This window comes from Salmo salar, chromosome ssa03, assembly GCF_905237065.1.
Source record: "Salmo salar chromosome ssa03, Ssal_v3.1, whole genome shotgun sequence".
Lineage (NCBI taxonomy): Eukaryota > Metazoa > Chordata > Actinopteri > Salmoniformes > Salmonidae > Salmo > Salmo salar.
Window position 1 is genome coordinate 89,067,215 of NC_059444.1, and position 14,543 is coordinate 89,081,757.

The window sequence follows — 14,543 nt, forward strand, 5'->3', positions numbered from 1 at the left end:
GTAAAATGGAGAGAGAGAGCAGAGAGAGAGGAGGAGAGCAGAAGAGAGGTAAAGAGGGGAGAGAAGGGTAGGAAATGAGAAGGGTAGAACATGAGAAGGGTGGAGTAGGGAGAAAGGTAGGGTAGGGAGAATGGTTTCTACAGTACACTACAGTGATGACACGTTTGCAATAACATAAATTGTGTCAGTTTGGATGTCATTGTCACAGAAAAAATACCCAGCAAGCTCTTATTGGACCCATGTCTCTACCTCTCTCCTCCTATGAACTGGTGCTATACCGCTAGCTCCCCAAAGGAGGCTAGCACTGGCTAACTGAGTAGTCAGCATACCACTTTCAATAGTCTGGGCTACCAACACTGGGTCATGGGCAGTAGGCAGCTGAGCAGGGGCCACCCACTGTAAGTTTGCTGGGGTTTTATCTTAGGGGACCTGTATGGTGATGAAACCGTTCAACTCTGTACTGCCAGGTTGGTTTTACTCACCATAGACGTAGAAGACTGAAGGCCACCCTACATACTGAACCAACACTCCAGCAAGAGGCATGGCCACCACAGCTCCCGCATAGGAACCTGTGACACAAAGGAAGAGCAAGACACAGAAATATGGTACATTGATGTTTCTATTGTTGTTGTGTAAAGCCTCCATCAGACCAGATCTGAACAGCTCAGCACCCACCATCAAAGTCAGTAGCAATAGCTAGCTAGCTAGCTCACGCAATATTTGGTTCTGGGTTTCGAGATTAGCTAGCAAGCTAACTAACTAACTAACTAACTAACTAACTAACTAACTAACTAACTAACTAACTAACTAACTAACTAACTAACTAACTAACTGTGGGGGGAAACAATTAACTTACAGTAAGAACAGTTAATTAGCTCTTTGCTAGAAAAGATTACGCTGCCTCCAAAACTGAGAAGGTGGCTTCACTAATGTTTACACATTGACCCGTCATGTTCATTGTCAATGCCTATGAAAAGTCATTCACAGCACAGGAGGTTGGTGGCACCTTAATTGGGGAGGATGGGCTCGTGGTATTGGCTGGAGTGGAATCAGTGGAATGGTATCAAATACATCAAACACATGGTTTCCATTGTTTCCATGTGATTGATGCCATTCCATTCGCTCCGTTCCAGACATTATTATGAGCCGTCCTCCCCTCAACAGCCTCCACTGTTTCACAGCATTACACTTATAACCCGTTACATACTGTATGTGGACAGGGCAAACTGAAATGTTTCTAACAGAAAACATTTAAAAAGCATAACCATGGTAGCAATTGAAAGGGAAAACTTTGATCAGAACAAAGGTGAGGATACAAAAAAGTCAGAAGACCCAATCCAAGCAATTCCATTACTGTTGATATTTAAATTTACTGGACTTTTCGCAGCATTTGTCAATAATAGAATCTGGAAATATTCTGGATACATTCAGTGACAGAATAAGAATATTCATGCAACATTTGGGCTTGGTGAAACATTTTATTTGGAACAAAGCCCTGCATCCCCACCATCACACAATTACTGTTGATGTTTATGCAATCCAACAACAGTCAATTACAATCCAACAACGGTCCATTACAATCCAACAACGGTCCATTACAAACCAACAACGGTCCACTACAATCCAACAACGGTCCATTACAATCCAACAACGGTCCACTACAATCCAACAACAGTCCATTACAATCCAACAACAGTCCATTACAATCCAACAACAGTCCATTACAATCCAACAGCGGTCCATTACAATCCAACAACAGTCCACTACAATCCAACAACGGTCCACTACAATCCAACAACGGTCCACTACAATCCAACAACGGTCCACTACAATCCAACAACGGTCCATTACAATCCAACAACGGTCCACTACAATCCAACAACGGTCCATTACAATCCAACAACGGTCCACTACAATCCAACAACGGTCCATTACAATCCAACAACGGTCCACTACAATCCAACAACAGTCCATTACAATCCAACAACAGTCCATTACAATCCAACAACAGTCCACTACAATCCAACAACGGTCCATTACAATCCAACAACAGTCCATTACAATCCAACAACGGTCCACTACAATCCAACAACAGTCCATTACAATCCAACAACGGTCCACTACAATCCAACAACGGTCCACTACAATCCAACAACGGTCCATTACAATCCAACAACGGTCCACTACAATCCAACAACGGTCCACTACAATCCAACAACGGTCCGCTACAATCCAACAACGGTCCACTACAATCCAACAATGGTCCACTAAAATCCAACAACGGTCCATTACAATCCAACAACGGTCCATTACAATCCAACAACGGTCCACTAAAATCCAACAACGGTCCATTACAATCCAACAACAGTCCATTACAATCCAACAACGGTCCACTACAATCCAACAACGGTCCATTACAATCCAACAACGGTCCATTACAATCCAACAACAGTCCACTACAATCCAACAACGGTCCATTACAATCCAACAACGGTCCATTACAATCCAACAACGGTCCACTACAATCCAACAACGGTCCATTACAATCCAACAACGGTCCACTACAATCCAACAACAGTCCATTACAATCCAACAACAGTCCATTACAATCCAACAACAGTCCATTACAATCCAACAGCGGTCCATTACAATCCAACAACAGTCCACTACAATCCAACAACGGTCCACTACAATCCAACAACGGTCCTTTACAATCCAACAATGGTCCACTACAATCCAACAACAGTCCATTACAATCCAACAACGGTCCACTACAATCCAACAACGGTCCACTACAATCCAACAACGGTCCACTACAATCCAACAACGGTCCACTACAATCCAACAACAGTCCATTACAATCCAACAATGGTCCTTTACAATCCAACAACGGTCCACTACAATCCAACAACAGTCCATTACAATCCAACAACGGTCCACTACAATCCAACAACGGTCCACTACAATCCAACAACAGTCCATTACAATCCAACAACGGTCCACTACAATCCAACAACAGTCCATTACAATCCAACAACGGTCCACTACAATCCAACAACGGTCCTTTACAATCCAACAACGGTCCACTACAATCCAACAACGGTCCACTACAATCCAACAACAGTCCATTACAATCCAACAACGGTCCATTACAATCCAACAACGGTCCATTACAATCCAACAACGGTCCACTACAATCCAACAATGGTCCACTACAATCCAACAACAGTCCATTACAATCCAACAACGGTCCATTACAATCCAACAACGGTCCATAACAATCCAACAACGGTCCATTACAATCCAACAACAGTCCATTACAATCCAACAACGGTCCACTACAATCCAACAACGGTCCATTACAATCCAACAACAGTCCATTACAATCCAACAACGGTCCACTACAATCCAACAACAGTCCATTACAATCCAACAACGGTCCATTACAATCCAACAACAGTCCATTACAATCCAACAACGGTCCATTACAATGCAACAACGGTCCACTACAATCCAACAACAGTCCATTACAATCCAACAACAGTCCATTACAATCCAACAACGGTCCACTACAATCCAACAACGGTCCACTACAATCCAACAACGGTCCATTACAATCCAGCAACGGTCCACTACAATCCAACAACAGTCCATTACAATCCAACAACAGTCCATTACAATCCAACAACAGTCCACTACAATCCAACAACGGTCCACTACAATCCAACAACGGTCCATTACAATCCAACAACGGTCCACTACAATCCAACAACAGTCCACTACAATCCAACAACGGTCCACTACAAATCTCCATCTTGTTTAGGTAAAAGCATAATTTGAAAGCGCCTCAAATTTAAGCTCTTATCAGTGACCAAATCTGCCATTTTGATCTCTCATACCTGGACCATGGAGTGTTAAGGGTGACATACACTTCCTGCAGCTGAGAATGCATCAATGGAGGCTGTTGAGGGGTGGACGGCTCATAATAATGGCTGGAATGGAGCGAATGGAATGGCATGTATTTGATACCATTCCACCGATTCCACTCCAGCCATTACCACGGACCCGTCCTCCCAAATTAAGGTGCCACCAACCTCATGTGGAATGCATGCATACAGTATGTAGGAAGACAATGTGCTACACTAGATTTATTTGGGATGTTACCAATAGGAATTTTACTATAATGTTGAGGTTGTTTATAAGCACATCTTAGCTTCCCTCTTGACAAGAACATCAAGTAACATCACTAATGGTTTGATCCAGTAACGAGTAGAGTAGTCTTTATTATCCCCGGGGGGAAATTCATTCATTGTGTGGTTTAAGAGAGAGAAAAAGGGAGGGAGAGAGTGAGAGGATGTTTAAATCCATTTGTTTTAGTATCTTACCACAGAATGCTGTTGTGGCCAGTCGACTCCTCTCTAGAGGCGGGGCCCATTTGGCCCAGATCCCATGGCATGCTGGGTAAGATACACCCTATAGGGAAGTAATGAAGTGATGCACACAGTAAATATCCAAACATAATATTCAACACACACGCACATGTACACACACACACACACACACACACACACACACACACACACACACACACACACAGAGAGAGAGAGAGAGAGAGAGAGAGAGAGAGAGAGAGAGATGCACTCTAAGTACCTCGACGAGGCCTTGGCATATCCTGACTAGTATGACACAGCTGTAGTGTGTACGAGCAGCAGATGGAATCAGCATGTTGAGAGTGGATGTGGCCACTATGGCGAAGCCAAACACTCTGAAACACACCAAGACAGAAACAGTCAGAGACAAACACAACCAGCCTTCATTTCAACCACTGAGAGCGATAGAGCCCAGCCTTCATTTCAACCACTGAGAGCTATAGAGACCAGCCTTCATTTCAACCACTGAGAGCTATAGAGACCAGCCTTCATTTCAACCACTGAGAGCTATAGAGCCCAGCCTTCATGTCAACCACTGAGAGCTATAGAGCCCAGCCTTCATGTCAACCACTGAGAGCTATAGAGACCATCCTTCATTTCAACCACTGAGAGCTATAGAGACCAGCCTTCATTTCAACCACTGAGAGCTATAGAGACCAGCCTTCATTTCAACCACTGAGAGCTATAGAGCCCAGCCTTCATTTCAACCACTGAGAGCTATAGAGCCCAGCCTTCATGTCAACCACTGAGAGCTATAGAGCCCAGCCTTCATGTCAACCACTGAGAGCTATAGAGACCATCCTTCATTTCAACCACTGAGAGCTATAGAGACCATCCTTCATTTCAACCACTGAGAGCTATAGAGACCATCCTTCATTTCAACCACTGAGAGCTATAGAGACCATCCTTCATTTCAACCACTGAGAGCTATATAGCTCAGCCTTTCATTTCAACCACTGAGAGCTATAGAGACCATCCTTCATTTCAACCACTGAGAGCTATAGAGACCATCCTTCATTTCAACCACTGAGAGCTATAGAGACCATCCTTCATTTCAACCACTGAGAGCTATAGAGACCAGCCTTCATGTCAACCACTGAGAGCTATAGAGACCATCCTTCATTTCAACCACTGAGAGCTATAGAGACCATCCTTCATTTCAACCACTGAGAGCTATAGAGACCAGCCTTCATGTCAACCACTGAGAGCTATAGAGACCATCCTTCATTTCAACCACTGAGAGCTATAGAGACCAGCCTTCATGTCAACCACTGAGAGCTATAGAGCTCAGCCTTTCATTTCAACCACTGAGAGCTATAGAGATCAGCCTTCATTTCAACCACTGAGAGCTATATAGCTCAGCCTTTCATTTCAACCACTGAGAGCTATAGAGATCAGCCTTCATTTCAACCACTGAGAGCTATAGAGATCAGCCTTCATTTCAACCACTGAGAGCTATAGAGATCAGCCTTCATTTCAACCACTGAGAGCTATAGAGACCAGCCTTCATTTCAACCACTGAGAGCTATAGAGGCCAGCCTTCATTTCAACCACTGAGAGCTATAGAGACCAGCCTTCATTTCAACCACTGAGAGCGATAGAGACCATGGTTCATTAGGGGTCAGTTTAATTTTCAATTTAGTTTAATTCAGGAAGTGATTATTGGCAAATATTTTCTATGAAGATGAAATATTTAAATTCTATAAAGATTTCAATTCATGAGCTGGTTTTCATTTCAGTTCCTAAATTGACTGATGTAAACATGTAATTAACCCCAATCCTGAGAGAAACGTCTCTGGTGTTATTGATGAGACTGTCCCAAGCTTTGTAGCAGTTCAAAATGTCTGATGGAAATCCTTGAATATAAGGGCTCCGTCTATACTTCATTAGTAAAAATGAATACAGAACTTTTTGATTGAGGCAACATCCGCAGCCATAGTTTAGTAGCCAATGTATACTGTTCTCTTAGTTTTTGTACCGCTTATAAATGTGTCAAGCCAACTGAGTGGCCTTGTGGCAGGACTGTCCACCCTGAGATTGGAAGGTAGGGGGTTCAATCCCTGGCCAAGTCATACCAAAGGCTGTATGAATGGGACCCGATGCATGTCTACTTGGCCCTCTGCATTAAGGAGATAGATGGAGAATAATGTCCTGTCCAGGGGATGTACTTGTTCATCAAGCTGCTACAGAAACAGGAGATAGACTCCTGTTATTATGAGGCTACTACTGATGAAAAAGTCATATCGGACCCCTTCATGTTATCATAACACTACTGTTATTAGACGTTGTTTGGGGACAAAGGAGAAAGTGGGAAATATAATGCATATTTTAGTTAAATATAATGTATACTCTAGTAAAATATAATGTATACTTTAGTAAAATATTATGTATACTTTAGTCAAATATAATGTATACTTTAGTAAAATATAATGTATACTCTAGTAAAATATAATGCATACTTTAGTAAAATATAATGTATACTTTAGTCAAATATAATGTATACTTTAGTAAAATATAATGTATACTCTAGTAAAATATAATGCATATTTTAGTAAAATATAATGTATACTCTAGTAAAATATAATGTATACTTTAGTAAAATATAATGTATACTTTAGTCAAATATAATGTATACTTTAGTAAAATATAATGTATACTCTAGTAAAATATAATGTACACTTTAGTAAAATACAATGTTTACTTTAGTCAAAATAATGTATACTTTAGTCAAATATAATGTATACTTTAGTCAAAATAATGTATACTTTACTCAAATATAATGTATACTCTAGTAAAATATAATGTATACTTTAGTCAAATATAATGTATACTTTAGTCAAATATAATGTATACTTGAGTAAAATATAATGTATATTTTTGTCAAATATAATGTATACTTTGGTCAAATGAAGCCTAGTAGTAATAAAGTTGCCCTCTGACTACTTTGAGGAAAGGTATTGACATACAAAAAGGAAATCAGTCAATCAATACAGGAATAATAATCCCAAAGCATGCTAAAACATACATACTTGTTAGCTTTATATTTTTTGACACATGAAACCTCCAGGAATCTGTATGACAATGTATCCTAAAAATGTACTTACTTGTTAGCTTTATATTTTTGACATATAAAACCTCCGGGAATCTGTGTGACGATGTATCCCCAGAAGAAGGACCCGTGGATCATCCCCACGGTCTCTGGATCCCAGCTGAACTGTGCTGCCTGTGGGAGAGAAAGAGGAGGAGAGACCATGGTTGTGTTCATAAAGCACCAAACGGAAGAAAACCATCTGGGAGCAAGGGACTACCTGGATTTGTACAATAAGTTGCAGAACATTTTGAAGCGTTTTTTTCGTTGTGTGTCCTAATGAACACAACCCATGACTATGGATGTGTAGCGGAGTGGGTTCGTTAAATAATGCTTGAGTGATGAGAAACCTTGCCTGAGACCTGAAGACTTGTGTTAGCTTCCCAAGCACCTTGATAAAGGCTACACTTCAAAAGGTGCTGATTGTGATTATAAATAAGTATTTTCAAGTCAAAGTACATTGTCCATTGACAGTATTCTTCTTCCTCTGCACAAATTAAAGCTTGGACACACTCCAACCTCAGCGAGGTCGGAAACAACCGGAAGTATGCGGATTTCATTGATACAGTATCTTCAACCGAGCTTGCTTTTCCCCTGAAAAATGGATGTGTGGACCTCGCTCAGGTATTTATTTTACACCTGCTACGTTAGGTTACACACACTGTGAGCCTCCCAGCCCAAAGTTACAACCTTTGTTGTGGCCTATAGCCAGCCCTCCCCCTAACCTAACCTGACCTGACCCCAACCCTCCTCTTCCCACAACACTAGCTAGCAAGGTTATTTGCTACCATTCAGACAGCGAAGAAAGTAGGGAAGAACCCTCTTCAAGAAAATGTTTCTTTGAGTAGAAAGTGTGCCACATAGAACCATCGGTCACTTCAAAGAGCCTCCCCTTTTCAGACATTTACATTTCAGTCGTTAGCGCAGACAGTCATAGTAAGTAAATGTTTTCCTCATTAAAGCAGACAGTCATAGTAAGTAAATGTTTTCCTCATTAAATCAGACAGTCATAGTAAGTAAATGTTTTCCTCAATAAAGCAGACACTCATAGTAAGTAAATGTTTTCCTCAATAAAGCAGACAGTCATAGTAAGTAAATGTTTTCCTCAATAAAGCAGACAGTCATAGTAAGTAAATGTTTTCCTCATTAAATCAGACAGTCATAGTAAGTAAATGTTTTCCTCAATAAAGCAGACAGTCATAGTAAGTAAATGTTTTCCTCATTAAATCAGACAGTCATAGTAAGTAAATGTTTTCCTCAATAAAGCAGACAGTCATAGTAAGTAAATGTTTTCCTCAATAAAGCAGACAGTCATAGTAAGTAAATGTTTTCCTCAATAAAGCAGACAGTCATAGTAAGTAAATGTTTTCCTCAATAAAGCAGACAGTCATAGTAAGTAAATGTTTTCCTCAATAAAGCAGACAGTCATAGTAAGTAAATGTTTTCCTCAATAAAGCAGACAGTCATAGTAAGTAAATGTTTTCCTCAATAAAGCAGACAGTCATAGTAAGTAAATGTTTTCCTCATTAAATCAGACAGTCATAGTAAGTAAATGTTTTCCTCAATAAAGCAGACAGTCATAGTAAGTAAATGTTTTCCTCAATAAAGCAGACAGTCATAGTAAGTAAATGTTTTCCTCAATAAAGCAGACAGTCATAGTAAGTAAATGTTTTCCTCATTAAATCAGACAGTCATAGTAAGTAAATGTTTTCCTCAATAAAGCAGACAGTCATAGTAAGTAAATGTTTTCCTCATTAAATCAGACAGTCATAGTAAGTAAATGTTTTCCTCAATAAAGCAGACAGTCATAGTAAGTAAATGTTTTCCTCATTAAAGCAGCCATCAGCAAAGTTCCACAAGGGTTCTTCGGCTGCCCTATATAGGATAACCCTTTTTGGTTCCATGTAGGACCGTTTCGGTTCCATGTAGAACCTTTTTCCATAAGAGTTTTACTTGGAACAAAAATAATCATTTTCCAAATGGGTTTTTACCTGGAACCAAAAAGTGTTCTACCTGGAACCAAAAAGGATTCTTTAAAGGGTTCTCCTATGGGGACAGCCGAAAAACCCGTTTAGGTTCTAGATAGCACCTTTTTTTCTAAGAGTGTAGGAAGAAAATAGAAGTGTGAGTGTAAGTGCCAGAACAGCGTGCCTCACCACCAGGACCTCCTTGTTACCCTTCCAGACGGTGTGGTCGTTGACCATGCTGACGATGGCCACGCCCAGGTTGCAGCGGATGCCGAAGGAGATGCAGAAGCCCAGGCCTGAGAGGATGGCGATGATGTAGCGACGGGGAAGGCCGAAACAGGTGCAGTCCACCACGGGCATCTCCTTCTCCTCCACAAGCTCTGGGCGGCCCTCGGCCGAAAGCTCGATGGTCTCGCCATTGGGCTGACGCTTTTCTAGGATTCTGGTGAAGAGCAGAGGGAGAGAGGGGGACAAAATTAGTAGTAATAATAATAATTACACATGGTATTTATGTAGCGCTTTTCAAGGACCCAAAGTTGCTTTACAATTTTATAAAAGAAAAACAAGAAGCTGAAATCTAGTGAGAATTGAACCCGGTGGTGCTCAGTTGGAAGAAGCAGCATTGTGCTAACAACGGCAAGGGTTCAATTCCCATATAATTTATTATTATAATTTTTTATTTAACCTTTATTTAACTAGGCAAGTCAATTAAGAACAAATTCTTATTTACAATGACGGTCTAGGAACAGTGGGTTAACTGCCTTGTTCAGGGGCAGAACGACAGATTTTTACCTCATCAGCTCAGGGATTTGATCTAGCAATCTTTCGGTTACTGACTCAACGCTCTAACCACTAGAGGTAAAAACCACCTGCCGCCCTGAATCACATAGTATACTTCAAATGTATGCACTCGCTGTACTGTAAGTTTCCTTGGGTGAAGGCGTCTGTTAGTGTCATGTAGTGTTAATAAGCAGGGAGAATGTGGACCAATGCAACAGCCAAGTCAAATTTCCATTGATGTGTTGAAAGGATACCTTTTTGTAAACCAACGTGTTTGTAATGTCGACGAGGTCAGGGTCATCTTCATGTTTAACAGGGTTGGGCTCAATTCCCTTTTCAGTTCAGGCATATCATGAATTTCAGTTTGAAGCTAGAGATGACTACATGACCATTTATTGAAGGGCCTGGGAGGTCGTAAGCCCCGCCCCCCAGCCGTGGTAAAAAATGAACATCACTGATACTGTGGATAGCATGACTGCCTCACAGCCAGAAGGTTGTAGGTCCGAGTCCCGGTTGGGATACCCCCCCCCCTGAATTCAGTACTGTGTATTGGCAATCCATACAGACTGCATTAATGACCCTAGCTATGTGTACACATGGTTAAGAGATCAAGCAAACATTTCACATAGATTGTCTTTCCACAGTCTTTTAGTGGTATAGGGGTTAAATGATTATAAAGCCTGACTTGCTGTCTCTCCCAAGCTTACGCATGCGCGCACGCACGCTCACACAGAAACACACACACACACACACACACACACACACACACACACACACACACACACACACACACACACACACACACACACACACACACACACACACACACACACACACACACACACACACACACACACACACACACACACACACACACACACACACGCATATGTTAAGGTCATCTCTGAATCAGCATCTCCCCCTGTGTGGGAGCATCTGTTGTTTGCCTGGTCCCTAGGTGGGTGGGTACCAGCTATGGCACATTCCCCCAGTGTTCAGTCCTTCACAGTAGCCTATACCTGCTGCTGCCCTGGCACTGACCACTCTGTCACACACACACACACACACTTTGGACACAAAAGCGCAGTTCAGTTCAGAGTCTAAAGCAGCTGAGTCGTGATAGTCCGGCGTCCCATAGTGACATCAAATCAAATCACATTTAATTTCTCACATGCACAGTGAAATGCTTACTTACAAGCCCTTAACCAACAATGCTGAATTTTTGATTTTGCTCTGCGATCACCATCTGCAGGAAACACACAGCCCGACCATGCACCTCCCCCAAATTCTCAACCAAAGCATCTCCGTGTACGTAGCTCCTATTCATTTCAATGTGGTGATGGTTGCAGAAATGGCTTCAGCCACACTGAGAATAGAAATAGTATGAAAGCCAACGGCCTAGTATTCTAGAACACTGCTGTGCGGACCCTGACTGATAAGCTCTTAGCCCTTCTGACTCTGTCCACTCTGTCATATACACACTGGAACCAGCACCCACCCACACAGAGCTGTGCTATCTAATCAAAGAGAGGGGTAGAGAGAAAGACAGAGACGGGCAGAGACAGAATTAGAGAGCGAGACAGAGAGGGACAGAAACAGAATTAGAGAGCCAGAATGACAGAGGGGTAGAAAGAGAGACAGAATGAGAGAGGGGTAGAGAGAGACAGAATGAGAGAGGGGTAGAGAGAGACAGAATGAGAGAGGGGTAGAGAGAAAGAGAGACAGAGAGAGAGGGACAGAGACAGAATTAGAGATGTTTTGTGTGTGTGTGTTTGTGTGTGTGCGTGTGTGTGTATATAGGTGTGTGCATGTATATAGGTGTGTGTATGTGTGTGTGTGTGCGTGTGTGTATAGGTGTGTATGTGTATAGGTGTGTTTGTGTGCGTGCGTGTGTGCGTGTGTGTGTGTGTGTGTGCGTGTGTGTATAGGTGTGTATGTGTATAGGTGTGTTTGTGTGCGTGCGTGTGTGCGTGTGTGTGTGTATATATAGGTGTGTGTAGGTGTGTGTGTGTGTATCGGTGTGTGTTTGTGTGTTTTAGTGTGTGCCTGCATGTGCATGTGTGTGTGTGTGTGTTTGTACCGGTTTCACACAGCAGCTCACAGGTTGTCTGGTTTCCATAGAGGAGCCAGTTATTCAGTGAGGTCGACAAAAGCAGCCGGAATCACTGCTAGGAGTCATAGGGTTCCAAAGAGTTGATTCATTGTGAATCAGTCCGGACTAAATCAAATAGAATGTCTAAATACAGTAGAAAGACTCATCCTTAATTCAAATCAAGTGATTTAGAGATTCCTGGAGATGATTCTTGCCTCACTACTCTCCTCTTCCATTATTTTTCTCCCACAAGTATGAACACACACACACACTGAACACACACACAGACACACACTGAACACACACACACAGACACACACTGGACAAACACACAGACTCACACTGAACACACACACTGAACACACACACACAGAAACACACTGAACACACACACAGACACACAATAAGCATTTCACCGTAAGGTCTGTATTCGGCACATGTGACAAATACAATTTGATTTGAATGAACACAAATACACACCACACACAAGAAAGTCCAACTCTTAGATTGATTAAATATTCATAGATTTTTTGGGGAGATGAATTATTGAGTTATCCCCCTTCTAATATTCTCTGTCTTTCCCTCGTCATTTTCTGTCTGTCTGTCTGTCTGTCTGTCTGTCTGTCTGTCTGTCTGTCTGTCTGTCTGTCTGTCTGTCTGTCTGTCTGTCTGCACTGAAAAATATATATAAACGTAACATGTAAAGTGTTGGTCCCCATGTTTCATGAGCTGAAATAAAAGATCCCAGAAATATTTTCCAGATGCACAAACAGCTTATTTCTTTGAAATTATGTGCACGAATTTGTTTAAATAGCTGTTAGTGAGCATTTCTCCTTTGCCAAGATAATCCATCCACCTGACAGGTGTGGCATATCAAGAAGCTGATTAAACAGCATGATCATTACACAGGTGCATGCTGATTGCATGAATTTCCACCAGAGCTGTTGACAGAGAATTTAATGTTCATTCCTCCACCGTAAGAAACCTCCAACATTGTTTTAGAGAATTTGGTAGTACGTCCAACCAGTCTCAAAACCGCAGACCACTTGTAACCATGCCAGCCCAGGACCTCCACATCCGGCTTCTTCACGTGCTGGATCGTCTGAGACCAGCCACCCAGACAGCTGATGAAACTGTGGCGTATTTCTGTCTGTAATAAAGCCCTTTTGTGGGGATTTTTTTGGGGATTGGCTGGTCCTGGCTCCCTACTGGCTGTGCCCCTGCCCAATCATGTGAAATCCATAGATTTGGGCCTAATGCATTTATTTCAATTGACTGATTTCCTTATATGAACTGTAACTCAATAAAATCGTTGAAATTGATGCATGTTGCGTTTATATTTTTGATCAGTATATCTCTCTATCTGTATGTTGGTCATGCTCTTATGCTGTGCTTGTGCTGCAGCTTGTACCTCCCCCTTTCAACAAAGCAGATTTGTTGTAATCTCTTCAAACGCTGAAAACACGCAATCAGTAAGACGCAAACCAAGAACAGCAAAGAAGATAGAGAGAAAACCTGGTTCTACATTGAAATGTACATAATATTTATTTAGCAAAGTAGTATACAGCATATTGTTATATTGACTAATACAATGTATAGATAGAGGGATAAAAAAACAGTTTATTTGGATGTAAACGGGATTAAATGTTATGTCCTCCTCCTCCCTCCCTCCCTCCCTCCCTCCCTCCCTCCCTCCCTCCCTCCCTCCCTCCCTCCCTTCTCCCTCCCTATCTCTCTCTCGCTCCACCCTTTCTCTCTCTCTCTCTCTCTCTCTCTCTATCCTACCCCCTGCTACTGTACCTCTTCCGGTGTATTCTCCCTCCCTCCTCACTCGCTCTCTCCCTTTTTTCATCTCTCATGTGCTATTCAAGTGATCCCACTCCTCCCACTCCTTCTTAATCTGTCACAACATTCAGATTAGGATTACCCAAAAATATTTACTTCCGGAAATGAATATGGAGGAATAAACGATGGCATCAACCGCGACACATACTACCGTTCCCTGCTACGCTAGTGGGCCATCCTCTAGTCTTTATTCTACCACTCTATCCTCTAGTCTTTATTCTACCACTCCATCCTCTAGTCTTTATTCTACCACTCCATCCTCTAGTCTTTATTCTACCACTCCATCCTCTAGTCTTTATTCTACCACTCCATCCTCTAGTCTTTACTCTACCACTCCATCC

General features: G+C 41.9%; 1 protein-coding gene across 1 annotated transcript in view; it reads right to left on the reverse strand.

Moving 5' to 3' along the window:
- LOC106601845 (vesicular glutamate transporter 1) overlaps window positions 1-14,543 on the reverse strand; it is a 69,936-nt gene that overhangs the window by 17,287 nt on the left and 38,106 nt on the right. The window contains 5 exon segments of the mRNA XM_045715723.1: window positions 483-569; window positions 4,386-4,473; window positions 4,651-4,765; window positions 7,535-7,653; window positions 9,675-9,927. Of these exon segments, the coding sequence (XP_045571679.1) occupies window positions 483-569; window positions 4,386-4,473; window positions 4,651-4,765; window positions 7,535-7,653; window positions 9,675-9,927 (662 nt within the window).